The 16,692-nt window shown below is 40.9% G+C and overlaps 1 protein-coding gene across 4 annotated transcripts in view; it reads left to right on the forward strand.

The window, feature by feature from the left end:
* PPFIBP1 (PPFIA binding protein 1) overlaps positions 1-16,692 on the forward strand; it is an 85,477-nt gene that overhangs the window by 49,959 nt on the left and 18,826 nt on the right. For 2 of the 4 annotated variants that reach the window (XM_059817313.1, XM_059817316.1), the window contains exons 7-17: positions 1,975-2,067; positions 2,562-2,654; positions 4,349-4,463; positions 6,005-6,037; positions 7,354-7,415; positions 8,128-8,212; positions 11,151-11,308; positions 12,256-12,386; positions 13,908-13,961; positions 15,121-15,181; positions 16,277-16,306. In XM_059817313.1, coding sequence (XP_059673296.1) covers positions 1,975-2,067; positions 2,562-2,654; positions 4,349-4,463; positions 6,005-6,037; positions 7,354-7,415; positions 8,128-8,212; positions 11,151-11,308; positions 12,256-12,386; positions 13,908-13,961; positions 15,121-15,181; positions 16,277-16,306 — 915 coding nt within the window. The remainder of the gene's footprint in view (positions 1-1,974; positions 2,068-2,561; positions 2,655-4,348; positions 4,464-6,004; positions 6,038-7,353; positions 7,416-8,127; positions 8,213-11,150; positions 11,309-12,255; positions 12,387-13,907; positions 13,962-15,120; positions 15,182-16,276; positions 16,307-16,692) is intronic. The other 2 variants (XM_059817314.1, XM_059817317.1) reach the window with 2 other exon arrangements.

Consider the following 16,692-nt stretch of genomic DNA (forward strand, 5'->3'; position numbering starts at 1 on the left):
CTCTCTCCTCCTCCAGTATATTAAAAGTCACATAGTTCAAGTGATAAATATGTAGGCAACAACCTCAGCAGTTATTACTACACAGCATATTTTGACACTGGATCATGCCAAAGCAAAAATGATGGCTGCAGGAGAGAAAAGTCACAAACAAATCAATTGTCATAGTGTCAAAGCTGACCATCAGACCTGGGAACATAGATTTGTTAGAGATCTCAAACGCTTGGTGTTGATAAGAAACAGCTCAATTAATGTGGTCATGCAGACTGACATCCGTGTACATTTATACTTGGAAGAGTGATGTGCTTTGTAAAGGTTACACATTGAAGAATCAGTGAGGAATTGCAGGTGTATCCAAATCAGAAAGTCATACATTAGCAGTAGTAATTACTACTAGCATCAGAATGTTCTGTATTTTTATTTTCCTTGTAGTTCTGGTAATTGAGCTTGGATCTTGCTAAAGAAATAATGTTGCTCTGTTGCCATCAGATTCATTAAGCACAAAATAATAACCAGAGGCTTACAAGCTCAGAAAATGTGGCGTGGGGCTGGAAGGCAGGTGATACCAGGGGTCCATGAATACCCTCTAAATGTCAGCTGCTGGCTTAATTTATAAATTATAAACCTCTACTAATTATGAACTTAGCTCTGAAGAATTGTGCTTACAGTTGTTAGCTCGATGTACAGCACTGCTTGACATGGATAGGATTTGCATTACCATGTAGGAAGGCAAGCCAACCTAAGTACCGTACTACCTTCTTGGTATTTTAAAAGCCGTTATACTGCAGTTCAAGTTCTTTTATGTTTTGTAGGGTGCGCAAAGAGCTTATCTCCTCTTTTAAAGAGTTTCCTGGTGATACAGCATTACAGTAGCTGCTGAGAAACTGCTTTTTTCTTTTGCTTTTTTAAATTTTTTTTTCTTTTTTCACACAAATGTCACACTGATCTGGTGTCCATAAGTAAACTAAAGGTCTGTGAGAGATACATGAGGCAGAAGCTTGCTGGACATCTTTGAGTTGTGCGAAAACCACAGCTTTCTGGTAACGTGTTCCCCTGCTGAGCAGGAAGGTAATTTTCCCGATAAGCTTTGGTTTGTTATCTCTTATATGTCTCTCTACTCTGTCCTGGCTGTCCCCCAGGCTTCCTGCAGCTGGTCTCTTAAGATCCCACTTCCCCATCCAGAGGACAGGAGGTTTGGAGAAAGAGTGCCTTGCACCTTAGTGGGGCAGTCAAGCTCAGGGTTCATTTGGCCACTGCAGGACAGGAGCTGTAGAGCTGGTGGCACTCGGGGCTGACCTCCAAACCACCTAAGTCTCTTCAGGACAATGGGCAGGAGATCGAGCCATTCTCCTGAAGAGCTCAGATGTGAGTTGGTGGTGGCTCCGAATTCCTTCCAAACAAGGCTGAATTTGCAAAGCGCAGATGTAGTGGCGCCATTGATGCTTAAACACATATGCCTTTGTGCTTGTAGAAACCAGTGATGGCTCTTCTGTTCAGCCCTCAGTTAGAGGACTCATTTGAGTGGCAGCAACGTGGATTTACACTGTAATCACTTCATGTTTTGAAAAGGCGGGTGACGGCTGGTGAGCCTGGGGAGAGGAGGATGTGGCTGTTGCGTATTGAAGGACGGGTGCCATAGTTTTCCATTACCCACTCGTAGTGGCGGACATCCAAGCAGTTGAGCAGCCAGAGGGGCAGGAGGCCTTTCTTGGCCCTCAGCACAGGGAACACGACTTCAGCTTATGTCCTCTGCCCTCTTGCATTCAGTGCAGTAATGCAGAAACTGAGAAATACAGTCCCTAGATATCTAGGAAGCTCTGACTTGCTTGGCTCAGCTATGAATTTGGGTGGTGGTTTTTGTGTACAGTGCCTTTTATTGCTGCTGTGTTTTTACGGTCCTGCCAATGGGTAGCTATTGTTCTGTTTTGTTTACTGAATGTCTTTGTTGTTTCTGGTCTTGTTTTTCCCCTCACTCAGGATTTGATCCAGGAAATAAATGAATTGCGGTTGAGAGTAGGAGAAATGGACAATGAAAGACTCCAGTATGAGAAAAAACTGAAAACGACCAAAGTAAGTGAGGCTGAGGGGAAGAAGTAGAGATAGGTGTAAGGCTTTAGAAGTTCACTCTCTTTTCCCCGATCCTTCCCTGCACCCTTCAAAACCCTGAGCACACTCAGGCCCAGGGGTTTCATGGTACTCACTTAACAACGGGTTATTTCCAAATTTCATGCTATGGTTTTCAGATCTGGGCATTGTTTTTTATGAAGGATAACTTAACGTGCAGCTGGCTATTAACAGTAAATTTATTACCTGTTTAGACCCTTGTTTCACATATGTGTCAAGAAACACCAGTTGCAGTGCATAAGGCATGTGCCATAGGTGAGGCCAAAGCTGAGCATTTATTTTCTCCCAAATGTGCTAAAAATCAGCCACTTCTGAAGAGAAAGCATTCACCCAAGTAATTCTAGCAGCCTGTTTCTTTAAGTGTCTAACTTCTCTTTGCCATTTAGCCTTGTCTCTTTTCTATCTTTAGTTTTCTCTCACTCCTCTGTCTCTGTTACCAGTCTTTAATGGCCAAACTTTCTAGTATGAAAATCAAAGTGGGTCAGATGCAGTATGAAAAGCAGCGGATGGAGCAAAAAAGCCAGATGCTAAAGGTGTAGTAGTTTCTGGGTAACATTGGGCCTGTTTTGAATCCTTCATGTTCCACCGTTTTACGGTCTGTCTTGCATTGTGCTGTCATGCTCTGTTCTTCATTAATTGCTGTGTGTTGATATGCAGTGTGCCCTTTCTCATTAGATGTGGAAAGCTCTTTATGCAGATATTCCTTGTAAACAGCTTTTATCTTGGATGGGAGAGAATTTTAGTATTGTGAACTTTGCATAGGTTCCTTGCATAGTGGAATTAGACTTGGGTTAAAACCATTCCCCTTCCAAGGGAAGATTGCCACTTCTGTAGCTTACATCCGTTATTCAAACAGAACTTTTTCTCACCTTTTTTGGAGAAAATTTATTCATGAACACTAGCTAGAAAATAGTGATTCTTTTATACTGTCCCCTCTCCCACATGTAAATTTACATATCGTATTTCTAGTTCAGGGGAAGAAATACACATCAACAACCACATTGCAGCTCTAGTTGCCCATGGGTATAACAGCAGCTTCTCAAGTGACCAAGAGATGGTCTTGTTCTGGAGAAGCATGGGTCCTACACTGGCAGAAATCCCGTCAAAGTCAGTACCAAATTGGAGCACTGGAGGATTGTATTGCCCAACCCCTGTTCTGGAAGAAGCTTTGATTTCTTGACGATTTTAAGATTGATCTATTTTTTAATGATGCTTTAGAGCAAACAGGAACCAATTTCAGGAAATTCTGTAGTTTGGGCCATAGTTTGGGTCGCAGACATCAGTGTATATTTGCAACAGAACTTTTGAGGGAAGCTCAGGAATATACCTAAGCCACAGTATTCTAGTTTGGTTTATTCCTTTAAGGATTTAAAACTTCAGTTAGAAGCTGTAAATGCCAAAATTATGACTCTTGCCTTGTTTTGTTTTGTTTACAAACTGAACAAATTAAATTTTCAGTGTTGGGTACATGTGCACTGAGGGTCCTGTCTTGATGATGCTGTTGCACAAGATATCCTCGGACATCAAAGAAACATGTTACTAAACTGGGTAGGATTTGACTCAAATTTTAAAAAGTTAAATGCATGGATCCGTGCCAGTCACTTGCTAGTGCAGATGGTTAGATCTAAGTTAAAATTTGACAGCATTTATCTAATACAGCCCAACTCTCCCAAACACCATCTGTCTTATTCCCATGAATCTCAACTCTAAGCTTCCTTTCCTAATGCTTGATCAGCAAACCCAAACTGTGGCAGTGGTACCACATTTTCACCTGAACTGCTTTCCAGTATGTGTTTATGTGCTTGATGGTGTCGTGATTGATTTTTCTTTCATAGAAGCAGTGGTTATTTCTGAAGCTGTCCTCAGCCTGGTGTAAGCACAGTTCCATAATTGTCCACCTTTGAACATTCAGAACGCCCTATAAATACCGAAATAAGTGTGTGTAAATTTTAGTATTCAGCCTCATCACCTACACTTTTTCTGTCTCTGCAAGGTTAAATAAATAAGAAAAATGCTTTTTTTGCTTTACTCTTTCTTTTTTTAAGCAGTCTGTTGTGATGTTCAGAGTCAGTGTGGTGGGTGTACCCTCAGCCAATGTAAATGTCAGGGGGGCCTCCGTCATTTCCACCGGCTGAGGACCTGTCCACTGTGCTTCATGGGAGGGAGTTTTGGCAACGTCTCAGGTGCATGTGGAAGCTGTCACTGAGTGATTCTGTGTCTGTTACAGGATGAGCTAGCAGCTTTGAAAGACAAACTAGAGCAGAAGGAAGCTGAGGTAAAAAGGTTGCAAGAAAAATTGGTTTGCAAGCTGAAAGGCGAAGGAGTTGAAATACTGGACAGAGGTAAGAAGAAGGGAGGCTCTCTCACTATGTTCTCCTCAGTCACCTCATCTGAGGTCATGTTTCCATGAATGGTTGTACAGGAAATAACAGATAAAAGCCTCAATTTTCATATACTTTCTGTCTTGGTGTTTACTTCTTTTAAAATATTTAGCGGGTGTTCGTGATGCAACTGCTGAACCGACTGTCATAGCAAGTTCTTGACCAACTGTAAACTAGCCTATGTAATCCCTAGTTAGCTCTTTACATGGCTTGCGTGTGCCTCAAAAGATGCAGTTTATATTGGCAAAGAAATCCTTAAACTAATTTCAACAAGTTCCCTGAAAAGATTATATTGAGAAGGAAACTTTCTGTGGGGGTACCTATGCTGGGCTTTGCTTGTACACCCCTTACTGGTGAGGAAGGGGAAAAGCCATACTGCAAACCAAAGTGTGATGTGTACCAGCAAATCTTCAGTGTGGACCTAGCTGTAAGTAGGTGAAGTTGAGGACTGGTTCTGGATTTGTGCACTGGTTAAGTCTAAATCCTAATTAAGCTTGAATCAGCACAGAAATTTTACATGTCAGATAATTCTTTTATTTGCTTGCAAAGAAGAAACAAAATTATTATTTATTTGGGGGAAACTTAGATTTGGGAACTTACCTTAAAATAGAAATTTTTCTTTAAAGCCTCACAAAAATTTTCCACAGACTTTTTTGACCTGCTGCAATTTCACTTCTGAATATATCTCACTGGTAGTTATTGCTGATTTTAAGATGTGCTTTTAAAGTATGTTTTTTAGAAAAATAAAGCCACAAGAGATTAATTAGTCTTCTCCCCTGACCAGAGGAGGAAAATGCTGTGTCTAGATTGTCACATTTTATTTAATAGAATGATCTGTTTTCAAAACCACTGTGTAGGATCACTAAAAGTGACCATGCTGAACTGTGATTCCTTTTTTTTTTTTTTTTAGAACATTTAAATGTGAACAAGGTCTGACTTTATTGCATTTATGACTACTTATATAGGGCTTTTCTTCCTGGGCGCTGCTGTGTACGTTGAACTCCCATTACCCTCTGGTTCTCAGTTTTAGTTTAGTTTTCAGTATAGCTCAGCAGGAGATCTTCTGCCATGATGAACCATGTTTTTTTCTGCTTTGGACCAATATTAAGTAATGCTGTTTGCAGACAACACAGGTTATCTGCCCCATTAGCTGAATTGTGCTTTCTGAACAAATATGCATACATTATCACTTAGCTGGCTTCTGCCAGTGAAGTGTTAGCTTAAGAGTGATCTGTTGGCATAAGCCTTTTCTGAAGCTTTACAAGTGAAAACATACAGTTGAAAAATATATCCCACAGGTAGCTGTGTATGAGAGCAGTGAGACTATTTTGTGTCATTAGGAACGTTAGAACTGGGGGAGTGCAGGCTGAAACCGTGAACTGCTTGCTTCTGCAGTAATACGTGAGGAATAGTTGACTCCTTAAGTATCAATATTGTCTTGAAAGTTATTTAATGTCATAACCTTCATGCTAATTTCAAATCCAATGGATTTTCCTGCACAGATGAAAATTGTAAAAAGAAGCTCAAAGATAAAAGTAAGGTTTCTGTTGTCTTTCCACAAGCATTTGCATTTCAGAAGTGCTTTCCAGAATAGCTTTCTGCATGTGTTTGCAAAACTGCTTTAACAAACATTGTTAGGTTGCATCATCTATAACCCTTAATTACACTTAGAGTAACATTTGAGAATAAGGGTGGATATACCACACTTGAAATACAAAGTTTTCTGAAGAAAAGCTAATAGGCAAAGAAAGATTTGGTCTCATGGAGACTCACAAAACAGTTCCCTCTCAATGAAATGCAGTTGCAATCCGGTAAACTAAATTTTCACCTAGCATAACTGAGTGAAAATCATTGGAACTGGATCAGTTGCTGTTTTAGCCCAATGTGTCTAACTGTCTTTCATCTAGAAGGCAAGCCAGGCAGCTTGTTTTCTTCTTGCATTTCATTAAGGAGGAAAATGTTCTTTCCGCTCTGTTTTCTGAGAAGTTTTAGGAAGTTAAAACAAGGTAAAATGCTTTCTGGCCTGTGAACTTGGCCACCTGCCTATGTTTGTAATGAAATTTAAAGCTTACTTCATTTATGCAAGGTAGATTTTTAGCAAAAATGGAGATTATTTCCATTCTTTTTGAATTTCTAGTCCAGAACACCACCAAAATCTAACCTTTTTAGAACGTACATGTTTCCATGTGTTTATACTCCTTTGTAAATAAGGATTATAGATGAAGCACAGAACACTGTCGTCTGTATGAGGGACCTTTTCCAAGTCTGAACTACAATATATATTCTAGCATGACTGCTCATCACAGCAAATACTTGCATCATTCCATTGTGCTGTCCTCATTTCTACATCCATACTGAATTAAGACTAAGCATCACTGCACAATGCTTTCTTCATCATATCCATTAATCCTAATGCTTTGTATAGTGGGTTTTTGAGATGCCATTTGGGGTGTTTGTTGGCTGCTGTAATAAGGATGTGGTTTTTTGCACTCCAAATGTAGTATTTTATGTTTTGGACTTATTTGATTATTTGAAAGATGGAGATAGTGAAAGTCAAGCAGTAGTTCTACTCTTGGACTTTTCCATTTTGCTAAGGCTTGGGGAGGTGGGTCAGAAAATTTCCTGAACTTCATCATTTCCTTGATAAAAATGACAGAAAACAGGTTTTGAAGAAAAAGCGTTTTCTTCTATATATTTTCATCTAAATAGAATTTAAGTGGCTTATTTTTTGTCTTTTAATTTGTAAATTTACTTTCAGATATTACAGAGCTGCTTCTAGGTTTTTTGGTTTTCTTATTTCCTTGCACTGTCTTAATATAAATTGACTTAGAGAACTGTATTGTGTTTTTAGATATAGAGGTACAGAAAATGAAGAAGGCGGTAGAATCTCTAATGGCAGCAAATGAAGAGAAGGTAGCGAAGTCATTATTTTTTCAGTAATCATTCATCAGATTGAGTTAAATCTCTAAGAAAATCTTCACATATGAACTTGTCACAATTCAATTAAAAAATCAAATTTGTAAGAATCAATGATTCACTATAGTCAGAAGTACTGCAGTGCCCTTAAGGGACTATTAACTGAGCATTTATGGTCTCTGTCACATGTACACAGAGTCCTTACACTGTTGTGTCATTCAATTCAGTGCGACTGCAATTTACACCGTGTTCTGAAAATGCAAAGAACTCCATACAAGTCCCATGAGATATCACAGGCTGCATTTCCAAAAGAGCTTTCTGTAAAATACTGTTTTCATGTATGGCTTTGCGCATTCATATGCAAGTGCATTTTGTAGGATGTTTTCTTTTGATCACCAAAGCCCTAAATCCTTTGATTACTACTGTCTTTGTACATGGCAAATTTATTATACTCTACCTTTGACTTAACAAAGGAGCTGAAATCCACTTTCAAGGCTGGGACAATTCTGGTGATTAACGAGATGATAGTTTTTGCTAAATACAGGTTTTGATATTTCAAAGCCTCTCAGAGTTCTGGGTCTTGTCCCATACATGCTTCCCATTTCCTTTAGTCTCACAACTAATTAAACTGAAGAATATCTAGTATTTGTATTTCTTATTTTTGATTTGCTGAAGGAAGAAGCACAGTCACAACTTTCCTTTATTTTAGGATCGGAAGATAGAAGAGCTTCGGCAATCTCTGAATAGGTACAAGAAAGTTCAAGACATGGTGATATTGGCTCAAGGTAAAAAAGGTATTGTACAGTCAAAAAAAAAATTAAACTCTGCTCTCATTTAAACTTTAGGTGCATTGTGGTAGTGTTATATCGTCTCTTAGACTTACTATCTTTGGAAGCATCTCTTAGGTAGAGTAAAACCCAGTTCTTCAACTGGTGTGAACTGGTAAATTGCCTTTTTTGTCCAGGCAGCTGCACATTTGGGTGCTGTCCCATTTACCATCTGGTAGTACTAACTATTACTGCCACGTTGCTTATTCCCCCCTTGTAAAATTAGTTTGAATATGATAAGCTCGCAGGCTCTTTCCATAGCCTCCTGAAATGCCTTTCAGAGCTGGCTGCTACATTAACTACTAAAAATTGCTGTTCCCCTCTCTTGCATGTATTCCTGGGAAGGGGTTGGTAGCTGAGCAGAGCAGTGCCTGAGCATGCACGTGCCTATGTGGCAAACCAGCACCACCCCAGTGGCTGTGCACGCTGTAATAGCAATGCCCAAGAGCTGCAAAAATGTCTGTAGCAAAGTGGATGTGCTGCCAGGACTGTGTTGCGATGACACGCAACGTCTTTGGCATGTAATGAAGCCTTCACAAACCGCCACATGCAGCAGCTGTGGAATAGTTCTCCTTCCCTACCGCAGTGGGGGGCCAGGCTGGCTTTTCCTACCAGTCTTTTCTCGCACATCACCCCAAAAAAAGCCTCCTTTGCCACCAGATAATGAGCTTAACTGTGTGGCTGAAATGCTAACTATAATACATACCATAACATGTAACGGTCCATTCCATGTTCCAAGACTGGTGGAGGTTTCCAGATCCAGGAGCTTCTGATCCCCAAAGGTGATAAATGTTGAGGTGGTCATCAGCTGGATGTAATTGCATTAAATACCCTATCTCTCTGCTTTCTACCTTAAAAGAAAATCAAAAGAAACGCATGTAGAACATGGTTCTGGGTTTTCAGATAAAAACACTTAGATGTTAGAAAATGAGCATCTCCCTTTATAGCAATAATCCTGGCCTGGTGGATTTTTTCCCTGCATCATCCTGTTCTTTCAGCACTCAAGTTGTATTTTGTAGGTCACTGTCCTCTGAAAGACTTGTCCCCAACAAATTTTAGACATTAGCATTTTGATAATGTATGGACGTATAATTTATGCTCAAGTTAAAAGCCTGCGCACCGCAGTGTTGTATTACCGCCTTACGAAAACCTCCTTTGTCACTGAGTCCTCTGAACGCCGGAGAAGGCCAACCCAGCCTTCCACAGACCTTGAATTGACCTGAGCTCATTGCCTGATCTTCTTCAGGACAGACAAAGGGCTCATGGCTTTTGTTGGCCATGCAAATGTTGGAGGTGGATGCTCCTCCTAGGAGAGGGATGTAGGAGCCCTCAGGGCTCCTTTCAAAGAGTGAAGATTGTCACTAGCCAGAAATGAGTGAGGAGGCAAAATACTTATTTTTGTGGTGGTGGATTCACATTTGGGCTCTTGGTCTGCTGTCTCGGGCCAAGGCAGGAAAAGGGAAGGGCAGAGCCCCATCTGGACATTGTGCCGAGACAGGGGCTAAGACCCAGGGAAAAGAGAGCTTGCTGGTGCCCCTCTTTACTTCTGCCTGGCTTTTGAGAAGCCATCCCTGCGGAGTGGCAGTGACTGCAGCAAGGAGATCCCGACCTCCAGTTGTGAGGGCGTCAGCTGATTTGGAGGGATGCTGAAGGCCCTCAATCACGGTCTCCAGCTGCCTGTCCTGCTCCCGCACGAGCACTGCAGGTTCAGGAAGCAGCTTCTCTTAGTCCCATGTCATGGACGTAAGACTGGACTGGGGCTGGCATGTGCCAGAGCATGCTGGGCTGAAAACTGTCCGTGGGCTTTGGATCTTGGTACATAAGGGCTTTTCTTCCTCGAAACCACTGAGGGGCACTAAGGACACAGCTGCATGTCTTCAATCTGCAAGGCTGGGAAAGCACATTATCAGTGAGGGCAGAGAAAAGGTGGTGATGAGGGTGAAACACCATGCTGAGTGTTAGAGGGGTAGCAGTTTTTGAATAGGTGTTGCTCTTTCATGCAGTGTTGTGCCTTCGAAGACAGAAAGATGTTAAAACAGACCTCGAGTCTCTGAGAACTGTGCTTTATGGTCCATTCATGGAACATGGACAGAGATTTCAGGCAGTGAGAAATGAGCAAGAGAGGTTTTTGCTGTGAACAGACTTTGGCTTGTATTTGCATCAGATCTTTGGCAATGAGTGCTAGGTTTCTGTTCACTTTCTAAAAGGTATTGGTTGCCTTTAACTTTTTCTTGTCAGTGTCAGTGCTCTGGTATCGATGACAAGTGTGGAAATCCAAGCCTTTTGGTAGTACTGAGGCAGTTCAGGAGCCGCGAGTTGCTCGTTGGGAGCAGAGGATGCCAGATGCTGGTGCGGGCTACAGCATTAACTAAATGAGACACACTCAGTTTGTGGCAGTCTGCAAACGTAATGTAGTCACTTAAAAGCTGGTGTTAGACTCTTGTGCAGTGGGCTGCATTTTTCCTATGGGTAACTTCAAGATACCATAGAGACATCTTAAGTTTCCAGTAGACTTGACCCCCTGATCTTTCCCTAGTGAATAAGGGTAAAGAAGTATTTAGTATGAAATTCCAGAACACAGGACAGGAAATAACTGCTCCAGTTTATTCAGCTTGTTGAAACTGATCCCACTAAATGCCCTGAGGGCATTTGCTGGGTTTTTTGCTGTCAGATGTATGTCCTCCCTCTGCTCCAACCCTGCTGTGTTGTGGTGGTTGAATTGGGAAGTGACATTTGGCAATGACTCCCCTTCTCCTATTGTAGTCTGTCCTAAAAACAAATAATAATCCTAGCCTCTTCCCTTTTTGGCCCACAAATGAGCACACTGGCTGTGCCTTGTATGGGAGTGAGGGTCATCACGTATCCAGAAGTAAAGCCAACAAGTTCCCATCTTCTCTCCTTTCAGGCAAGGAAAGTGACAGTGAAGACTTCTTGAATTCAGGGTCTGTTTCCACGGTTTTATTGGACACACCAAGTCTGACTGACCCAGAGAAAAGCCCATCCCCAACCCCAGTAACAGCATCTCCAATCCACGATGAGTTTAACGTGAATATTCATGAAGAGGTATCTTTTTTTCTTCCTCATTTAATGCCATCACACCTTGAAAACATTGCTTGAGCTGAATTCATATTGCAGATGTCAAAACTCAAGTTTTTGAAAAGATTTTTTCTGGGTTACACAGTTTTTAGTAATGTCCCATATCCTTTTGGAGAATGTAGTTTTCTTTTGAAAGCTGCTGAGGAGTTTCACTTGAGTTCAGTTAAATTTATTTGTCTTAATCATCAAGTGGGATCAGGATACAGCAAATAGCTGTATTTGTCATGAGGATGGGTCTAAACTACTTTTCCTATCGAACATAGAAATTACTTTTTATATCAAACAGCTGTTTTAGGAGCTGCATTTAATTTGTCAGGAAGTTGAAGTAAACATGTTCGGACTTATTAAATATATCCTGTCATGTTTAAAAGGATGCAATCATCATTACATCCATTCAGTTAAATGATAAGTAGGTTGTGGTCCAATCTCTGATTTTTACAATCACGTTTTCTAGTAATAAAACTATAGATCTTTTCTCTTTAAAGCTCTGAGTCAGAGCAGGGACTTGACTTACTTAACTAAACAGCATGAACACACTATGAAGAAAACAAAATTAAATTAAATGTTTAGCAGCTTTTTGGTATTCTCTGAGTGGATGAGGACAGGAGTAAACCTGAAAAGTGAACTACCCTTCTTGGGGTCTGTGGTAGAAACAGATTTAGAAGGCAGCTTTGGGAGACTTACGAGATTTTTGTCTGTGCTGTAGCTTATCTCTTCAGTGATTCATGGTTTATTTTCAGTGCCATCTTTCAAGTAGTAAATCATTGTATTACAACAGGAAGAAAGAAGAAAATAACTTTTAAAAATGTCATTTCAGATCCTTCTTTTCATAGTTTATCTGTTACTCTTTTTTCATTTATGACTGCTAAATTTCAGCTCAAAACAGCGTAACATGTATTCTTCACTCTTTTTAGAATTCCTTACAGATCCACACCAGTATTTTACAGATTTCAATCCCTTCTTTTTCATCAACATCCAAGAGCTCAGAAACTGTTGCAGAGAAAATGAAAACACAGCCTAGGCCAGATCCTGCAAGTGAAATGAGGTATTATTGTTTCCATGTATTTTTCAATTGTAAATCCAGTATTTTTTGACATTTAATGAGAGTAATAATCTGTCAGTTACTGTACTGTCAAGTCATTAAGTCAGTTCAACAAGACTAGCATTCACTTGGCTAGCTATAGCAAACTAAGCTTATATTTGTGAAGTGCGTTGGTTAAATGTTTTTCAGTAAGTAAGTATTAGTTTGGTTGCTGTTGCTTGTAGCGGCATTCATACTCTATACCAGCTGCTTCGCAAGAAGTGAACAGAAGGAGAGGAAAACTGATCTAATGTAGTGAAGGACACAGAATCATTATTTTTATCTAGGTTTACATCATCTAGGTCTGGCTGAGATAGTGTTGGCTGTGCTAGCACAAATGCATTCCTGATGATTTGCATTCAGACATTTTCCACAGTTGCTAAAGATTAGTGTAAGGCACTGCCAAAACTGCAACAAAAGGACTGTGCAGCTCTAACCCTGAGCGGTTAATGGAGCCCCAGAAGGAAACCCAGGCGGCGTTTCAAAAGATCAGAGAAAGAGATATCCTTGCTGCTGTCCTTTGGCATGATGAAATGCAAAGATATTTCTTTGCTCACTCTTATGAGAGCCCTGCCTGAGATTTTGAAAGCTGGATGACATGTCGGCACAGCGTCCCAGGGAAGCCGGGGTGAGGGTGCATGGCTGTACCCCGGAGCTGTGGCAGAGCTGTGGCACCCAGAGGCCCCCATGCTTGAACCCAGTGGCAGCCTTCTGGGTGAGAAATGGCCATCAGCTTCCTCCAGCGTTTCTAAGCCTGCACCCTCCTTGCCACATGAGGAAATCTGGCCCCTGCAGATATGGACTGGCACTGCAGGGAGTACTGAAAAGCACAACGGACTCGCGGCTAGACAAAGGCTGCGCTAGGGTTTTTTCTTCTGGGTCCAAATCCCTCGCTTTATCTAAATGAGTATCAAATACTAAGAATCCAGAGGCCAGGAAATCTGGTTGGCTTAAAACAGTCATCGATCTCGATGTGAAAAATCAGTGCAAGCACAAGGAAAGCATCCTATCCAGCAGACCAGCTTTGCTTGGTTTCTGCTGTGCTGTGCCTTCTGCCGCTCTAGCCATCACCAGCAGGGATTTCATCTGTGTCTGGTCTTGGAAAAAAAAACAGACAAAGCACTAACCAGCAGCAAAATGCCCCGTGCTGTGGGTGTCTCACAGGGAGCCCGTGACCTTCATTACTTGGTGCTGCTGCAGACCCTGCACATGCTGTAGCCTCTGCATTTATTTAAGCTGAATAACGCACTATTGTCATCAACTTACAGTGCAAGTTGTCTTTCCTGGGGCTCTTGAGCTCACCTTTCTCCTTTATCTTTTACAAAACTTGCCACTGTAGAGGGGAAATTTGCCATGTGTTAGTACCGTAACAGCTGGAATGAAAACAGGCAAGCAGGCTGAGATGATAGGATTTCCGTATCAGCAAGGCATTTGGATGGGATCCCCATATGCCTTACTTTTTTCATATCTTTTTTGTTTTTCCAGTGAAGGAAGATCAACAGGTTCCTCCCCAGAAACTCAGCTGTGTGATAGTCCAGTGTAAGTATCATAATCAAAAATGTTTAGGAAACTTACTTATATGTGATTGTCAACTTGAAACCCCTACAACGCACCCGCCATATTTTACATACACCTGTAAAGACGTCAACTAATTGTAGCCAAGATGATATTTAGTGGTGGTAGTTTTCTGCTCATGTCCTATGTTTTCATGATCATTATTTTCTGATGCTTTACCTGTGCACATGTGCAGTTAATTTCTTTTACATTGTGAAGCATCTCTAATTAGGTTGTAGACTGTCAATAAACTTTGAAATTTACGGTTTTCCATAGTACATGTGCATGTGATTTGCTTTTTTCTTTTTATAATGGGGGAAAGGTGATCAGCTGACTACAATAAGAAAATAATTTTAATTTCTGCCACATAGCCATATTCCCTAGGGAAATTCAGTATGAACTTGAAGTTGAGTTGAAGCTATTTGTTAATAAGGAGCCCAAGTCAACAGGTTTGTCTGGTACACAGTGTGAGGCTCAGTAGCTGTTTTTATTTCAAGTGACTTAGTCGGTGCCACAAGAATATTCCCAAAGCCAAATTCTGCTCCACTTATGCTGGTATAAAGATAGGTAACTTTGTAAAATTCGGTGAAGTTACTCTTAATTTATACCTGGTTGCGGTAACTGTCTTTTGAACCAGACTTAAGTGCTCTAGACTGTAACTCCTACCTACCAGAAGTTGGGGGATATTTGGTCCAAAGTGGAAAATGGAACTGAAAATAAAATACTAAAACACACATGCTTGACTTAATATGCTTGGTTTCTTTAAGGATTAAATTAGTCAGAAACCTGTTGCTAAAAATACTGTTTTTCATAGCTTTTGTTTATATCACTTCCTTTGCCCGTGTAACTTCTGCTTGTGCTTCTGAAAATGTAACATTAAATAAGAAGCCAAAAATATCCCAAGGTAGTCATCATGTCACTGAAGCATTAGCAGCAGTAATTATGATGTAGAGGTTCTTACAGTATCTCATCAAATTGCGTGGGCTCTGATTAGTACATTGATTGCCTTAATTCAAAATGTCTTGGGTTTAGTATATCTCATCATGCATTATAATGCTTTCTTTAAAGCTGATTCCTGAGAGTGTGTTTATCTTGGCAAGTTTAATTCCAGTAACTTGGCTTGGTTTTTCTGTCGTTGTTTCAGAACTTCTTCGCTGCAGAAGTCCAGCAGTCTGAGCAGTTTGAGAAAAGAGACATCCGAAGCGGTTGGTTTGGTCTCTTACTTCCTCCCATCCCCTTAGAAAAAGGGGTGATGTCTCTGTTGTGCCAGTGACCCCATGGACGCTCTGTTGCCTTCTTCTGAGAAATTCTGAGTCAGAGTAGGGCTCCTCATGTCATGTGTTAGCAATGCTCACGTACATCTGACATCTTCCAGATTCTATTAAAGGAGAAAATCTGTCCTTGAAAACACAGGTCCTTTTTTTTTTTTTTGCGTGAGGCACTTACCTGAGACTCTCTTGCTACGTTTTTCCTCAGATAATGAGTTTGGGTTTTTGTTTTCTTGATACGCTTTTCTGATTTAAGACAAGAAGAAAGTAAGTCCCACTACCACTTCCTACCTGTGTTTAAGGTGAATAATTATGGAAGGCCATGTAATGAATGCATTATAAAATACAGTCTGGGGTGACTACATGTTTTAGGCAGTCAGGAACAAATACTGAGCCTTTGTATGTCTGGTGATAGCTTCAGTTTAGGTCTCTTTTGAAGTGACCAAAAGCAGCTAGCCTCTAACAATGTCATCAAATCAGGGCAATTCCTGTGCTCTTTTTTGACAGCCTAAACTCCTAAAATCTCCTGAGTTCCCTGATACCCAAGCTGCTGAGCTGTGCCTTACAGCTCAGAAGGGATGTTGACAGGACTGAAAATGTAACCAGAACTTGATGATGAGAGCTAGAGTTCATGGGTTAGGGGTTTTTTTTTTGTTCATTTGGACAGCCAAGGAGTGGAGGCTGTGGATGTTTTATCTACTTGGCTTCTACCCTGTCTGATTCCTGCTTTAGGTCCCCTCAGCCAGCTGTGCCAAGTAGTGCCTTAACGGACTGCACATCGCTACTTATGTACACAGCTAATCCGTTACAAAGCAAACCGAAGCAACCGTATTTTCATGTCAGCTCACTGACCTCAAAGAAAGCAAGACTTAATCTGTGTGAAATGCAGCTCTGAAGAGATTTATTTTGGGGGGAAAAAAACAAGCAGGGAAGGGTATTTAATTCAGAATTTATCTCAGGGTAACCATAATGAATTGAATACTGGCTATAAACTATGACTTTTTAAATGTCTGTCTTAATCTTTCTCACCAGGACAGAGACTCTGCACAGAAGCCTACAGAGGTAACGTGTGTGTGCGCGCTTGTGCGTGTACATGGAGAAACACAGACAGTGAGCGGGTGTTGAAAGGCGCAGTTGTGTGAAATTGCGGCGTTCAGTTCCGGAGGGGGAATAGCAGACCTGCAGACAAGATAGCGAGGAGTATATGATGGTTGTCACCATAACTTCAGTGTCAGGCTTACGGTGTCTCACACTTTCTTGTCTTCTCACACACGGATTATCTTTCAGTCTGGTTGAGCATAAGGTTGCCATCTAAGCTAATGTTTCCCCTGCATATTCTACCACTAGATAATTAGCAAAGCTAACCATTAAGTATTTTACTGACTCTGTAATTACCTTTGATTAGTGCCTCTTTAAAAACCTTTGGCTTTCTAAATTGTTTTCTGTGA

This window comes from Gavia stellata, chromosome 4 (genome assembly GCF_030936135.1).
Source record: "Gavia stellata isolate bGavSte3 chromosome 4, bGavSte3.hap2, whole genome shotgun sequence".
Taxonomy (NCBI): Eukaryota; Metazoa; Chordata; class Aves; order Gaviiformes; family Gaviidae; genus Gavia; species Gavia stellata.